Here is a 17,431-nt window from a genome sequence, read left to right as displayed (position 1 = left end):
ACAGCTCTTTTAAACCTTTATGTATTAAGTAGAATCTTTGCGATTGTTGTATAACGTAAGTCAAGATTTTATATAACGGATTTTCATGGAATAAAATGGCTCCTTATTTTAGTCGTTCTAATTTCTGGTCAAAAGCTTTTTATGCGCCTTTGTATTCAGAAGACATGAACATAAAACTGCCGTATTTAACTTTGTATAAACTTACAAAATATTTGTTGAAATTTAGTTAGTGCTTTCCCCTCCGAAAGCTTATTTAGCAAATATTGATTATTTTATATTAGATCCAGAAAAAGACGTATATAATATCTTGACTTACATACCAATGTAAATAAGCCGTTTGCGTGATCATTTTAAGGTGTTACCATCTCAACGACAAATTAAGTATTATATTATGTAAAATGCGAAAGTATTAAGTCTACGTTTACTACATAAGTGTTGTGTATACCACTGTCCTATTTAGTTTTTATTTTGTTATTTAAAAGCTATAATGTATGTGTTTTTTCAATGCTAGTCGATATTGAAATTATCTCGAAAACTAGTCACTTTTATGTTACCAATACTTTTTTGTTATTTTATTTTCTATCGCCGTAAATGTGCATTTCGTGTAAATATTATCGTAAGCGGAATATTATGATAACATGTGTAAAATTAAATAAATTGTCTAAAATGTGCTTGTTTTTTCTTTCTCTATCCTTACTCTGAATACCTATTGATGACCCACAGCTCTATCTTTTTTTTAATCAATAACCTCTACATTTTATAGAGTTGTAATTTGTTAGTTTAATACCCTTGAGTATATTCGATGTTCAAGAATCAAATATGACTTTTACTGTGGAATTTTTACATTTCATTTATAAACTGCCTATTTTTATATCAATACTAAAATTGGAGGTGACTGCAAATTTTCGAATCCTTCCAGTTCTCATACACGACGTTAAACAATAAAAAAATACCAACATATAAACAAACAACATTTATTACAAAAACAACAAAATCAAATGAACTCCGGTTCTGGCACGGCATAGTACGGGTTAGTGATGCTATTCCGTTTGAGATAGTGCGCGAGGTGCGACGTGACGATGTGCTCGCCGTCGATTGACTTGAATTATGCCCACATTAGAAACACACTTACTTCAAACACAATAGGTAGATAATAAATAGAACACCAATAAAATCAAAAACAACATTTATTACAATAAAATCAAATGAACTCCGGTTCGGGTACAGCATAGTAAGGATTAATAACGCTATTTCGTTTGAGATAGTGCGCGAGGTGCGACGTGACGATGTGCTCGCCGCCGATCGATCGCCAGAACGCCGCCGCTTCCTGACGCAGCTCTGCGTTCTGACCGCACTCCTTATCGGATATAATGAATTATTAAAAACCGATTTATGATTTTCAAAAATGGTACAAATATGATATTCGCAGACACACGCAAGAAGACCATGTGTGCTAGTGGTCTATGAATTTATCTTAACGTGCCGGAAGGGAAGAATATCATAACATCAAAATAAATCTAACGCTAGATTTATTAAGAAGGATAACATTAGATAATAATTCAATGGTAAAAATTATTTTTTACAATAATTCAAATCTAATAAAAAATCAAAGATAAATAAAATACACTTATAAACAAACCATTAACTTGTTTGAAATGCACGTTTTGTCACAGGAAGAAGACTCTACGCTCTCAACAAACTCGTGGTATTTGGTCTTAACCACATCATACACCTTTAGAAGTAAAGTGAAAGTTATAAGTTAAGTTAGTTCGTGTTAAATTATTTTTAATTAAAAGATTTCGAAACATACTCAAACTCTAATAGCAAATACAATGCTCAATTGTAATATGATATTTGTAACTTAAACACTTTTTTTATTTACTTCAGATGTTTTCCTTAATACAAATCGTCCTATGTTAATTGTTATAAGCAAGTTTTTGTTCTTTCCACAGCTTTAGATTTTATTTTACTTACTCACGATTTAATAACTACAATAACATACCGTTTTCACTTCATGCTCATGAAGGTCGCTTAATAAATCAATGAATGATTCTTGATACAGCGCCGACATCCATGGCTTGGAGAAGAAGTCGTAGAAGTCGTCGATCAGGTGTAACTATTAAAAACAAAGTTTATATTTTCATTTGTAAGAAAAAGGAGGCTGTATGGGAAGAAATGCAATTTAATTAGGTACTGACTCGAGAAACAAAAGAATACCGTAAAATCTCGTAAAATAGAACGAATATTTTAATAGATTTAAAAATGAGTGACTTCATTAATTACGTGAACCACTTAAAATTATTATTAAAATTATTAATCCAGAAACTACCAAATATTATTCATAGTGAACAAAACAAAAATAGAGATAACTACTGAACTAGACAAATAAATAGGACATTTTTAGTTATTATTTTGAGTATTGATACATTTTTAGGTAAATAAAATAACGTTTAGATGCAATTACCTCATATCTAGCGAGCAAATTATTAAAATACGCTTCATGTTTTCCATACAACAGAGTAAAACTTTCGCTCGAAAATCTCTTCTTGGACAAACAAGTGATAGCTTCGATGCAGTGTAAAGCGTTCACTTGGAGTCGAAAATAGTTCTCATGTTTATCTGTTATCAGAATGTGACCCTGGAAATGTGGTTTGCTGAATTGGTGACCACAGATAATGTAATACCATACTTACTAGTATACGTAAAATATTTGTTCTTTTATAGAAATATTCAAATTATGAAATTAAATGTCTTTTCGTCTTTACGAAGGTTGATACGAAAATGAAGAACCTACATATAAGATAATATTAAAATCACTGACAAAAAACTAGAATAAAAACAAATATTACCTACCAAGTTATCAAACCGAATAATTAATGAACTTTTTTTTATGTTGCAAAACAAATACAAGTAACTAAGGATCCCATTAAATGAATAGTACCTATCATAACAACCACATTCGTAAGTATCAAGCAGTAAAACTAACTGCCAATTGTATTTTCCAAAATTATTGAACTCAATACAAATTAACCTGATGAGGTAACGACAGTTTCACTGCCATAGGTATCTCCGGGCCGGGTGTTCGGAGCTGCATGTAATACAACGGTCCAGGTAATATCCCTGACTGAACCAGAGGAGCTTTGAACTTGGCCACTGGTTGCCAGCGTCTGAACAAATGAGTCTTTTATCTGATAATATTAGTTATTACCATACCCGTAGTCGTTATATATACCTACATCTTCTAAAAGTGTAGGTAATTAGCAAAGTAGGTCTGTATCTCTATGTGTAAGTATAGTAAGTATAGTATAGAAATTACCATCAGATGTTCGTATGTGTCATATTTTACATAATATTAAAATTTTATTATAAATAACAATTTACAAAATATTTATAACAATTAAACGTGGCTGAACTTACCCTCTAATAGCACTGGCTGAAAGGCGAATAGCGCTCCCAACGCTAGCATGCGAATCTTTGAATCTGAAAGTTTGATATTAATTTTATCGACTCTCTCTTATAAAAAATAATTAAATAGAAAACAACAACAGAGATACAATAATACGGTTAAGGATATCGCAAAATATACAGAAGTAAAATACATTATTAATCCATTTTTCAAAAATATTTATAATAGTAGACGGTTGCATATCTATTTATACTTAGATTTAAAAAAATAGTTCGTCTTATAAATTAGTAGTGTCAGAAAACAAAAATAATTTCTACCTCTTCTTATAAAGGAACCGATTCACTAATAATTTAAAAGTATATGTAAAAGACAACTCACGCCGATAAGTTAGAACTGAAGCGTGGCATGACATCCGATGTCGGCGACTCGACCTCATTCACGCCGGTCATGAAGGGATCCAGTTTGTGGAGGAAAATCCTTGCCAACTGAGTTAAATGGTACAGTATATTTCAATTTTCAATGAAATATTAATTATAAATATTTTGTTTTAAAGAAATAGCTAATTATGTTTTTAATTTTGAACGAAATAGATCGCGCATCAAACATTTGAAATTTGAATTTTAAACATTATAAATTACTTTATTAATTAAACGAAGCAGATCACAAGATTTGAAATTATATCAAAATAAAGTACCTTCATATTTTGTCTGAAAGAGATTACTAGAACTACATTAATTGAAAAATGAATCAAATGTTTGTCTAAAATGCATCACTTCATTTGAAATATAAACTATAAATCCCTACATTTGACTGAAATAGATCACTAAATTTTAACCAAATAGATCGTTATATTTGGATGGACAGACATCCGGCCCTGTGGCGCAATGGATAACGCGTCTGACTACGGATCAGAAGATTCCAGGTTCGAATCCTGGCAGGGTCGATGTGTTTTTGTTTTGAGATTTTTACAAGAGATAATTTTTATGTTTTTGTGATTCTTTCTTATAATTATTATATTAAATGGATACCAAGTGTTTTCAATTACTAACATTTTATTATAATTTTTTTTTTTAAATTTAACAACTTGAATACGAACTGGACATATTTTTATACAGGTTATCGTCATTTATAAACTAAAATAAAACCACCTATACTTACTTGCCAATATAATACTTGTGCTGGCTACTGTTAGACTTACAGACCTTGCGACTCCACTAACAGACCCCCGTCGTATACCAGACTACTGTGGTATGTCAGACCGCTGTCGTATTCCAGACCGCCGTCGTATACCAGACCACTTTTGTTGATACACATACAATCTACACAGAATATTCTAGAACCGTAGTACCGCTTCACCAACATCCTCCGAGCAATAGTTCTTGTGCTGGCGAATATCCGCGTATAGTTTGCGCGAGTATCGCACGCACGGGCCAGCCGCGAACACGTGCGGATCGTTCGTATCGAAGCTCGGCCCCACTACCAGACCGCCGTCGTATACCAGACCGCTTTCATTGATTGCTAGTATATATTAAGTTTTTTAGGTCTGGCGTTAAAATTAAAGCTTTGTAATAAATCGTTGAGGTGTCGAGGTTGCAGTTAAATTGGTAATTTCAGTTTACCTTAACATGAAAATAAAACCGTTATACATATTTCAATTCTGAAACATTTTGATGGCACATAATTTTATTTTAAATATAAACAATGTAAATTTCATCATTATTAGGAACTTAGTTAGGAGATATTTTTATTCCCTTTCGAAGCAAAAAAAAATATGAGATAATAAAGTTTAATTATTTGTGTAATACCTTTAAAAGCATAAACATCAATAGCCTTTATCCCATAGTAAAAGAAAGCAAAACATGGTAAATGAAAAGCATGCAAGGGCGACATGAGACGAATAGTTTCAACTCGGTTGCCTTTCTGCCACCAACCGTACAAGTGACTTTTCCTATAGACTTGGATTTTCAGCTTTTTTAGCATCATTTGAACCCGTTCATCAACCTAAAATGATGGCAAACTTACAAGAATGAAGAATGAAACCTACAGCGGAGGAAATATAAGGTTTGATTTTTTAAACTTATTGTTAAATCATGGGCATCCATCTGTAGGATTAATCCAAAGACTGATACATATTATCTAATAGGTACAATATGTATTTACCATTTCATCATTAAAACAATTGACCCTCATTTTAGTACTATCTTCTGGTGGGAACGGTTCAACAAACGCTAATAACTTCGCTGATATTCCCATCTCTAACAACGCGGCTATACAGCTGTAGGCTTCTATGTAATCGCCATATACTATAATCCTGTTGTCTTCGCTCAAACATTTATCCGATTCCTCTAAAATAAACGTATAGTTTTAAACAATTAGCTATTGTATAATCCCAGATCGAGCGAAAAGCGAAAATCGAGCTCTAGATTTTCAACACGATCGATAATCAAATTAAAAGCATTTCGTATTGCCGCTTGTCAATGTTGTTCCTACTGTACCCACAATGACACATAACCATCTAATACATCTTGCTTTTAGTTTTCTTTGAATGAAGAACTAATTTTAAAAGTAGGTGGAACTTGTAAGTGTATATCAACCAATGCTCAAAAAATGTATTTTAACAACCTTTCATTTTCAACTGTGCAATTTCAGTTTAGAACGTTTTCAGATATATCATTTCTAATATTATCTTAATAATAATTTGAGTTCTTCTAAATACTAACTCGCTGCCTTAATCATCACTTGCAGTTTCCTCAAACAATTATTGGCTTGTTCCAACGAGTTGATAAGCATCACATTATCTGGTAGTTCTGGTGGAGGAGGTACTCTGTCTGGTTGGTACTTCGTGTCATCCATTAGGAGACGATCACATGGCTTATTGGGACTTGAAATTATAATGCAATACAAATTGGTCTATAGTCGTGAAATTAACGAGTTCTTATGTCCAATTATACATATGCATTTATCGCCAGACCGTTTCTAAAGTTCTGAGGTACCATATAACTGGTCTGATTATAATCATTAAATTGAGTGAAAGGAATTCATATTCAACTAATGTCCTATAATACAGAATATGCCTAATTTGGACTTACTCAACGTCTCTAACTGGTTCAGGATCTTTCAAGTAATCTGGATGTTGGAATTGTTGACCACATGTTAAAACTAACTCATCATAGAACTTCATTCCACCATCTTTCAAATGTATACATTTCTTTTTTCTGCAAAATTTTATTTATATATTTTTTCGGACATTTAAGGAGCGCCTTCAATATCCAAACAGAAAAGAGCTTTAATCTTCTTATATGTTAGTAATAAAAAAATACGTAAACATTTTATTTTAAAATACATGTTACAACTTCTGATTTATTATTTCGATGCCAATTTCTCTAAACATAATGATAGTCAGTCAAAGGAAATATAAAAGTATCTAATACCAAACAAACCTGTCTATTTGCGTCATAACAGCAGAAATGACATCTACATAATAATAAAACGGGACACTCTTTATATATCTGTCTGTATAGCGGCCATTCTTCGGCACGCAAGTTTCTGCTGCCTTTAAACAATCTGGCACTGTGGGCAATCCATGTTCGGAGACTAAGGTAATGTTCGTAAATGTTAAGTATTGAGAGGTTGGTCTGTAAATGCAAAAAACGAAATAATATTTGGTAAAAGACATGATAAATATGATTCCAATCCATGACGTATTTTCATACATACGTCAGATGTGTGAAAAGAGGAGTTAGGGAGTTTATCGATCTTGCTTGGACTGGATTCAGATTTAAAGTGGTAAAAATTGCTTGTTTAGTATATAAAAATGTTACAGCATAAGCTCTCCGATAAAATTTATTTATTGTTAAAAACAATATTTACTTTGAACTAGTTTTTAAAAGAAGATTGCGTTTGAACTAGAAACGACGAGAAATACTCATGAAACATGAACATCCTATGTGTGTTAAAATAATGAATTACCCCATAAAAAGGTGTTCGATAAACGCAAGCCCAGTCCGACTGGCTCCCACCACCACAATATTGTTATTAACGTAGACTCTTGGCAAACTTGTTAGAGCTCTTTCTAAGGTCCAAAGAGCAAATGGAGCAGATCTATTGAAAAAACAATGTGTCAAATTTTTCTTTGTAAATGCCAATACAGTAATATATTAAATACATTATTCATATTCTATTTCAGATTCGGATATGTAAGGCGCTGTTGTAATTGTAGAAGACAGTTAATTTATGTTCAGGCATGACTGTAAAGGTCGCTTTTACAGTTTTACATATTCAGGATACAATATATGTTCTGCTTTGCTTATCTGTCAGTTAAAATTACACTTATTTATGTTCATAAATAAAACAGGTAAAATGTGATTGGGTAATTAATTGATGCAATCATACTTTTCATGGTATCTTTCAAACGTTATTGAATCTATCATAATTAAGAAAATATTTACAATTATTTCCTTACAAAACTTACATGGGTTGAAATATAAGTTCTAAATCCTTATTGCCCTTAACGTTGGGGAAGAATTGCCGAGGCACTACTGCCTTCATGAAGTGGGCCAGTGACATTAAATGTCTTGCTGGACTCTACATATAACATAACAAGATTTCTTTAAAACTGGGAAGTAATCGTTTTCATAGCAACGATATAAAATAATAAAACTACCGATGTGAAAATTTTAAGTATCTAGAACTAGATACGCACGTCAAAAATAGTTTATGAGATTAAAAAAATATATTTATTACTAGCGGTCCGCCCCGGCTTCGCCCGTGGTACATATTTACGTTTTCTCTACATAAAAACCATCCTCGTACTTCAAGGAATATAATAGAAAAGAATTATCGAAATCGGTTCAGCCGTTCACACGTGATGCCATGACAACGCGAAACGGGTGCAGACCCGCCGCCTTTTTATAGCTCCCGCCGCGAAGCGCGTCGAACGCGGCAACTGATACACAAAAATAATCCTTATGGCTGCATGATTCTGTATTCACGCGCGATGACTTATAGCGTATTTCATGTATAACTTTGGTGTTTCTACACCGATTTACATGATTCTTTTACTATAACCTGCCCAGGAGTATGAAGAATAATTGTGCCAAATTTGGTTAAAATCCGTCGTGTAGTTTTTGTTTCTATAACGAATATACAGACAGACAGACAGACAGACAGACAGACAGACAAAAATTTTACTGATTGCATTTTTGGCATCAGTAGCGATCCCTTATCACCCCTTCATAGTTTTTTTTTAAATATATTTCATGTACAGAATTGGCCTCTCTACAGATTTATTATAAGTATAGAATAGATTGTCTTATTTCATGGCAATAAAATTAGAAAAGTGGAAGACTTTCCTATGCAGCTATGAATTGGTAAAAAAGTTTGAACAAACAAAATGAAAACAAAAATATTGTTTACCGCGTCTCCTTTCGCAAAAAGCCGACAAGCCCAGAACAAGGTAACATATTTAGTATGTCTAATTAGATCACGCAAGTACCATCGCGCGTGAGGCTCCATTATTGGAGACATTACACCAGCCAATATCTATACAAAATAAATTTATTTTTTTAGCCTGAACTTTAATATAAAAGTGGAAAATAAAAATTGAATTGAATTTGAAAACTTTACCACAATACGAAAGTGCAACTTTAAAGATTACCACAAACAGAGAAAGAGGCAGAATTAAAAGAAGATAATATACCAAATTTTTGAAACTACTTCCCTTAATAATGTTATATTTTAGTCCCCTAAAAAAATTCTAATACCTATGGGCTACAATGTGTATCTTTCATGTGGTACGAGTATTTCAAAGTAACTTACCGCAGCATCAGTCCCATACTTGTGAGGTTCAGGCGGCAAATCATATTGGGCTCTCACTATGGTATTTTCATCTAGAGGTCTAAAAAAATAGTAATAAAGTAAGTAATTAACCAACATCAAAGTAACTGCATTGTGTGATTGGTTATTTTGAAATATTATGACAAAAAGTATATTTATTGAGTGGGGATTTGGGCTCTTCAAGTAAATTTTTATAAGTTTATTTGCGCAGTTGTCTGTGATATTTTGATATGTATATCTATATATCTTCCATATTTTGCCAAAACCAACCTTAGTTTTTCGTTCAAGTAAATTTTTTTTTAGACACGGGAACACACTTTTTTTAAATAACTACCATCAAAAAGACATACCTTTGCAAGAGCGTTAACTAAATTAGTTTACATAACAAAGAATAAATCAAAATCATCGTACCCAAGTATAATGAGACCGATCGGCTGGTTCTGGCTAAGGAGGACAAAAGACGAGAGAATCCGTAGGACAAAGCTATCGTGCAACAGATCCAATATTTCATGTTTTCTTGGAGAATGTTCTAGAACTTCCGTTATGCTGGGAATGTCGTACGGTTCAGCTGCACGTACACGTACATCTCTGGATATATTATCATAATTATTTCTTATATTTGGACCTAACTTTTTGTTGGTATAATATCCTACTAATTTTATAAATGCGATGGATATATAAGTACCTACTGGACAGATTTGGATGAAACTTTACAGGTATCTTATAGAGGTAGGTAGGCTCTAGAAAAACTTGATTTTATTTGCGGGTGAAACCGCACTGCACAGCTAATTACTTAATTATCCATAAATTATTGGCCCAAATGCACCACAAACCATGTGCAGGTTTAAAGATGATTTGATTCTACGAGATGTACAACTCGTACCTACATTTACTTCATGTCGCAAAATATTGAGCAAAATACAGTCACCAGAAACAACCAAGTTATAAAAAATATCTGCCACAACAAATTACAATTTAAAAACCATTAATTTTAAACACATTTTGGCGAAAATATCGCGTGATAAAATTAATAATATCTTACCCTCTGACGGAGTTTATGTGGGCCACATAAAGCGTTTCGTTGATAAATCTCATGCGGTAGCTCTGCGGCGTCACTAGCTGAAAATATTTTCAATATTAATCTAGTTATTGCTGTGTACTGAGTAAAATTAAGGTGCATTACCTATGCATTATATGTGTTTTTTTGTTTAATAAAAATGGTAGAAGGTTTGCAAAATGTATAAGTATAAGTTATTTAGCAAAATACTATCATCTTTTAAAGCTGTCTTTAAAGGCATCGGTAAAAAGCTTTTGTTTGTAAGCATACCTATAAATTCTACTAAGTTTACATCATTTAATTTGAAACCTTATTATCACAAAAATAAATACTAGTATATTAATATAATATGTTGTACTATCTGTGAAAAAAATTAATTGAAATACCTACCGTAAAATGGTCCAGCAATGGAAAGCTCGTATGACATGTTGGTAAGCAAATGATGCAATAATCTCGATTCGGAAATAGTTCGTAGGCCGCTTGTAGCATGTCGAAACCGTACCTTTAATTTTCAGTAACAAAAATTATTTTTGAATGATTATTATATTATTTTTTAAGAATAATTGTACAGCGATAAAGTCTGAATCATTAGGTAAGTATAACAAGTACGGATATACAAATATGGAAATTTTTACGGAAGTTAGAAACTAAGTAATAAAATAGTTGGATTACAAATTGAATAATTATTTTAAGTATAAAGATTCATAGGGTACCTTTCATCATAATCTTGATGCATAGCAAACAACTCAAGTAAAAAGGCATTAGGGGCTCCGATATAGCGCGTAGGTTGAGGGGGCTTAGCTGGAGGGCTTATAAGAAATTCCGCTTAAAAATTATATAACATAATATAATATTAAAAATGATAGAGAAAGAATCATTCTTTCGTAAAAATATAAAAACCGAAAAAGTAAAGCCTCCTTGTAAACATTGATCGAATACTTACATTTCCTTTTGCCTTTATCTTGGTCTAAGTATTTGTTATCATAAAAAGACTCCCTTCTGTGAGATTTAAAGCCTTCATCGGTGCTGAAATACAATACCCTATTAGGTATGAACGCCTTTTAATACACAACTCTTAAACATACTTATACCAAAATTAAATATATCTCAAAACTGCTGCACTGCTATTTTTATATTGTTTAGTAGACAATCCCCAAATGTTAGGTAATACCTTATGCCCAGCTTCTCATAAAAAAACTTGGGTACTTTTAACAAATCGTGGTCAATATTAACAATATCGTATTCCACTTCTTCCGGCTCGTCTTGGAAGAAATTGAGAACATCTAGTTGTGAGTACGGACCCGGTTGGGTAACAGGACGAGCCTCTTTGTCCTTGTCAAACTTTTTAAATTCGTCTTCTTCAAATATCCAAGTCACCTAATAATAATTATTAATTAATAGGTGGATAGGAAGATAATTATTAATAAGTAAAAAAAAAATATGACACAGTTGCAAGCTAATGGTATAAAGTACAAAATTTTTAAGGATCTTCTGAAATACTGAAAATGTTGCAGTCTTCGGCGCTAAATAAATATCTGTATAAATAAGTTAATAATTCAAAAATGTAATCACAGGATCTTGTTTTATAACTCACCCTTGATTTAACGTCCTTAGAAGTTGTGCTTGTAAAAGAAGTCTCTTTTACTGGTTCTTTGTTTTCTTCTAGAAGGCTAGAAAATATTTAGTTTTACATTAAAAATACTTTAATTAAGTGTAACCTAATACTACTTTTACATTTGAATATCCATAAGTTAAAAATGATACCTACTTTGCAAATAAATAAAAAAGCTTAAAAAGTCTCCCATTTCATATCTTCTCCATTGATAAAACCAATACGACCACGGAAGGATATTTAAACTAACCTAATATTTGACTCTACTGTCTCTTTCTCCGGTTTAACAATACATTCCAAACGCTTCAAACCAGCGAAAGGTGAAAGCTCAAAGCTTTCCTCCAACTCCTCGTAATTTATTTGCGTGTTCAAACACATTACACCAACTGCTACTTCTTTGTGCTAAAATGGAGGATATGGAAGTTAAAACTTACATAGTCTATCCATCTTATCATCTTTTTTCAGGTCATCTAATAAAAATAAATGTAGAACTTAATTCATACAATAAGTGATACGTAGAAATCGCACGAATATTTAAATACATACTAGCTTTACAATAAGATATCCGCTCAGGTTTATTTTTCTGTATATTACATAATAATATACATATTATGTTGGCGTGGCCGTGGCAAGCAAAACCCATGCGTAACACTGGTGTTATTGTAAATACTTTTGTAACTATTTAAAGATACACTCTTTGAAAAGTATCTATATTTCAATGTATGTTTGTAAGTACCTCACAAACCAACAACACTCGTTCCGACTCCGGGTGTCGCGAGATCAGCTCACTTACATAGAAGTCACCATATAGTTCCCGGAGCCGAGTGGATTGACGCTCTATTATTGGCACTATATCGTCATTGTCTTCTTCACTAGTTTTGGATATAGTTATTATTTTTCATAATAACTAATAAGGTATAGGTATAGTAGGTACCTAATTACGGAACTTATCTATGATGGTATGATTACTTTGAATAGGCTTTCTAAACAGAATGTTGTGATAACATAATATCGTAGCTGAAAATAGCGGTGAAAGTGAAAGCATTTCGTTTCAAATGTCATTGTTTCACCAAATGTTGAGTCCATGTATACCTAACGTTTTAAATTTTTTTACTAAATAATGATAATATATATTATATACATATTTTCTTCATTTCCTGTTGCTTTCATAATGGGGTATTATCTTTAGACAACTAAAAACTGATCAACAATTGGCATTGTAAAAATAGCAACTAGCACACAACTAGTTTCATTACAACCTACTTCTGAAACGGGTAGGTATGTAAGTGCCTACAAAACCAAATCCAAAATAATTAATAAGCTAGACAGAACAACTAACACAGCTCTCCGTACCCTCAAGCGAGGGCTGACTTCGCTCCTATCAGCGACCAACAGCGCGGGCAGCTGGTCCCCGGGCACGCCCCGCTCCAAAGCCTGCATGCGTTTGAACGACGCTTCCGAACGGGACTGTCCCGGTACTAATACTAGGTGGAAATATTGATAAAATACTCTTATTGTAAATAGAGTGAAGAGAACAATTATTACTATGGGATAGTATAGAAGTCATTTTAGGGTGAAATGAATAAAGACTTGGGAACAGGACATTTTTGCTGTTTAATCTTCTCTCTCATCTTATTTTAGAATTGTGATTTTAATAACTAAGTAAGTACCTATTTATTTTCTCTGGGCAAGTTAAAGTAACTTTAATTAAAAGTGTCCCGGTACAAAATTCATATTGGTAGAATAGCGTCAATTTTATCTCAATGAAATAAGTCTATTAGAAACGGACAAAAAGATGAATGAAATGAAAATTCACTGAAAAGATACCCATTAATTTCTTAGTGAAAAGTTCGAAATATAGACACTATCGAAGTTTATAATACTATCTATGAATCTTACTTTTTGTTTATAGGTAATCAATAGGCATAATTTTTTCTAAATTCTAATTTGAATCAACAATAAAGAGAAAAGAAATATGAACAAGATATCGATAGTATTATCTAGTATTAAATAAAGCAGATATTCAAGATAAAATTAGATTATGATTATGAAAAACTTTGCCTCTCAACTTACACGGACATTCAACTATAGTTCTCATCATAGCAACATACTGTAAGTATGGATCGTGCATAAACAAAGACTTGAGCATATTATCCACAAGTTCCCTCGCATAAATTGGATTCCAACAAAGCAAATGTAAAAATAACGTATTTCTGGAATTCAATTCCACACATCTGCAAAATGTTGAACGCAGGTTAGAAATCCAATTTTACATATTTCGCAAAATGTATTATTGTCAGTCATTGGTGTGGTAGGAATTACACCAAATACAATAGCTAATTCCATTTGTTTAATAAATGCCATATGAATAGGAAAGTTTTCGTACCGTCACTTTTCGTACGGTCGAAATAAAAGTTTCATACGTAACTACCGTCTTTAAAACTATAAACATTTTATGTGTAACTCAATTGAATCTATACACAATGATAATATGGAAAGTATATTTACTTATATTTGGTCCATACGAAATCTTCCCAAGCCGCGGGATTCACAGATGGTAGCAGCGGATAATCCTTTGCTGATAAAAATCCAACTATAGTACCATTAATATCGAGTTGGCAAATTGATAACACGCAGTTTTTTCTGAAATATTATATCGATAAATTAATACATAGTGAATACAGGTATAAGAAATTATATGTATTATTCGACCAAGCCAACTAGACGCTCGGGTGGAATGCGGCCTCCCCGCCCGCTTACCGCCTCAGGTACCGCGTTCGCCTTAGTACGGTTCGCAGCATCGACGCATTCGTACGTTTCGCATCGCTAGTTATTTCTGTACTTTTTATTATTAATCGTTAAAGCTTGTTGTTGACTGTTAAGTTTTTTGTTGTTATTTGTTTAAGTTTTTACTGTGTTGTTATTCATAGACAGCCCTCGAAATTGGGAAAAATCAGACTATTCATAGCGGAGAGCGAACAGTGATATTATTAATTTTTTTTTTTTGCTATCTGTAACCGAGACATGGGCGGGTGACGTCACAGTTGAAAAGGGTCTAGTTGGCTTGGTCACGTAGTAAATAGTTCAATCTTGTACCTATGGCAAAGATACCTAAGGTAAATGTACGTAATTCCGGAGTACTAAGGCATTCTTAACTTTCCTAGCAATTTCCAATAAAGCAGGAAAAAATTGCGAATTGAAGTTAGTTTAGTCGTAAAAAGAGGTTTTCAGATAAGAGATTGATATGTAACACTACTGTATTTAAACTATTTTATAAAAGTAAATGTAATTTTTCTGGACCTCGTAAATGTCCGTTATTACGGTATAAAATTTGACTTTCCAGGTAATTCCGTAAATGGGTGCTGGTAATTCCGGCATAAGCAGAAAAATGCCGTTTATCTGCAGGATTACATGAAATATTAAACATAAATTTAATGTGACGAGTTCTAAATAAAACAACTTTTTTTTACTGTAGGAAAACAGTTTATTAAAATTTTTAGGTAGGTACCCATTTTACTAACAAACCTTCTTCTATCGATGACAGGACTGTTGCAGCTCCTGCTGACTCTTGTTTTTTTTTGTATTTTTTATTAATTTTGTCATGCAAGGTGGTCTGATTGGGTATGTTATATATACCTTAGATGCACGATATATGGTCATGGTTCCATTTGTTAACCGACTTCAAAAAAAAGGAGGAGGTTATCAATTCGGCCGGTATGTTTTTTTTATGTATGTACACCGATTACAGTTATCACTTGTTATATCCTCTAAAGCTTTGGCGCGGTCCTCGTTGGAGTACTTTTTGTTTGACATTTCGACCTGAAAAAAATTGAAATTCAATAGCTCACTCAGGTACTTTTATATCTACCGTAATAAGAGACACAGCCAAAAACAGTGTAGGTAATTGCGGTAGTCACATTAACATAAATTTCTAACGAGTAACTCTTCTTAACAACATAAAATGACTTGAATTGTATAGGAATGCAATCATACTAGTAATAGTTACCAAAAAATATATTGGAAGATACAAGTAAATTAAACAAATTAATGATTTTGTACCGATGTTATTTGTGACGAATCTGTTGAAAGTAAAAAAATGTTTTCTCTTTACACACGTATTTCATAACATAGAGAAATAAAATCGTAATACGTAATTTGATTCCAAGAAACTATCTATGTTATATATTAGACCTGTAACAGCTTTTTTCGTTTACTTATCTCATCTCGTTCCTGACAAATTACAAAAAACAAAATCACCTTCCTTTCCTCTATTCCGTAATTATTACGTAATAAGGGACACTGTTGGTTTTTGGGGTAGGTAATTGCGGCAATCAGAAAATTTCAATTTACTCGCTAAAAACTAAATGAAGTAACTTGAAACGGTAATCAATCAGTTTGTTTTAAAACCCTTAAAAATAATTACATTACTGAGTTATGAAAATACTTACATATCACTCGCAATATCCTTATGAAAATCCGCGCGGTAGCTTACGCGTACGCAATACACCCACTACCTTTATGGCGGTTTGGCGCAGACAGACCGAGGAAGACGTGATAACTGAGCCGATGATGGTTACAGTTCTTTCTAACGCGTGTAAAAGACGCTCTACTGTACACACATAATAGATAATTTTATAACTTTTTGATACAATTAGAAGTTTTCTTATTTTTAGGCCTAAACCGAAAACTTACGGAATTTCGTACACTTACGTAATATGGTACATCTACCTTACCTAATATCAAACACCCTGTGGATCTCTTATTAAATGAAAATATTTTGAATAAAATTTCCATTGTGATAAAGGTCGTAAGAATGGTAAAGTTGTATCTTATAATAAATTACTTATAATTACAGCTATCCAAACAAAGTAGCATAGGGAAATGTGGTATGGGAGGATCCAAATCTCACGCGATAAAGAAAATAGATAAGTAACTTTAAATAAAACTTAAAATAACAATAATTAAAAAGCGAATAATTTGCGAATATAATATCACCCAACGCCATCTAGTGTTTTGTACTAAGGTTTTTTACTAAGGAATGTTATGGAATAACTCCTGATAAATAAATATAATATTAACTTATACATTATCTACTAATTAATGAGTACTATTTAGGTGAAAATCTTAACATTAAAATTTTCTAGCTGTGGGCTCTATCAATCCCTGCAGCAAAATAGAGTAAAAGATAAAGGTAATAATCTAAAACGCACGACACAAGTAACGCGAATTAAACTTAACGTGATAATGTTCTACAAAGCTTCATCCAACTTCTATTGATTCTCAAATGATTAACTTACAAAATATATTTTATATCCCAAACATTCTTCACTCGAAAATTCAACGACATGGACTCATTCACAAGAGCCATAATAGCAGGAGCATCTTCCTCCATCGCCAACCTTATGCGGCCAAGAGGCACGGCACGAAATATTCGGGAAACCATATTTTTGTAACAATTTGTTTATCATTACAAAATTACTATTATGAAAAAAATGTCTAGATCTTCTTTCAAGTTGACGCG

The 17,431-nt window shown here is 32.5% G+C and overlaps 1 protein-coding gene and 1 non-coding gene across 2 annotated transcripts; one reads left to right on the top strand and one right to left on the bottom strand.

Moving 5' to 3' along the window:
• Positions 1-994: 994 nt before the first annotated feature.
• Positions 995-14,059, bottom strand: LOC149907162 (cilia- and flagella-associated protein 61-like). Its single transcript, XM_090103861.1, has 26 exons — positions 13,984-14,059; positions 13,250-13,394; positions 12,656-12,782; positions 12,161-12,312; positions 11,893-11,968; positions 11,470-11,675; positions 11,242-11,324; positions 11,012-11,123; positions 10,689-10,800; positions 10,284-10,360; positions 9,653-9,829; positions 9,224-9,302; positions 7,878-7,990; positions 6,847-7,041; positions 6,496-6,621; positions 6,127-6,287; positions 5,567-5,751; positions 5,212-5,407; positions 4,755-4,924; positions 3,785-3,891; positions 3,418-3,480; positions 3,032-3,167; positions 2,465-2,638; positions 2,003-2,116; positions 1,226-1,357; positions 995-1,099 (listed from the first exon to the last, which is right to left on the bottom strand). Exons 1-26 carry the CDS (start codon positions 14,057-14,059, stop codon positions 995-997), a joined length of 3,399 nt encoding a protein of 1,132 aa, XP_089959987.1.
• On the top strand, positions 4,277-4,349 carry TRNAR-ACG (transfer RNA arginine (anticodon ACG)). Its single transcript has one exon. It is a non-coding gene; the product is annotated as a tRNA-Arg (tRNA).
• Positions 14,060-17,431: the final 3,372 nt, after the last annotated feature.

Source organism: Colias eurytheme, chromosome 7 (assembly GCF_061535395.1).
Source record: "Colias eurytheme isolate Ceu_HAF_F1 chromosome 7, ilColEury1 Martin Lab GWU primary, whole genome shotgun sequence".
NCBI lineage: Eukaryota > Metazoa > Arthropoda > Insecta > Lepidoptera > Pieridae > Colias > Colias eurytheme.
This window is presented reverse-complemented; position numbering and strand designations above follow the sequence as displayed.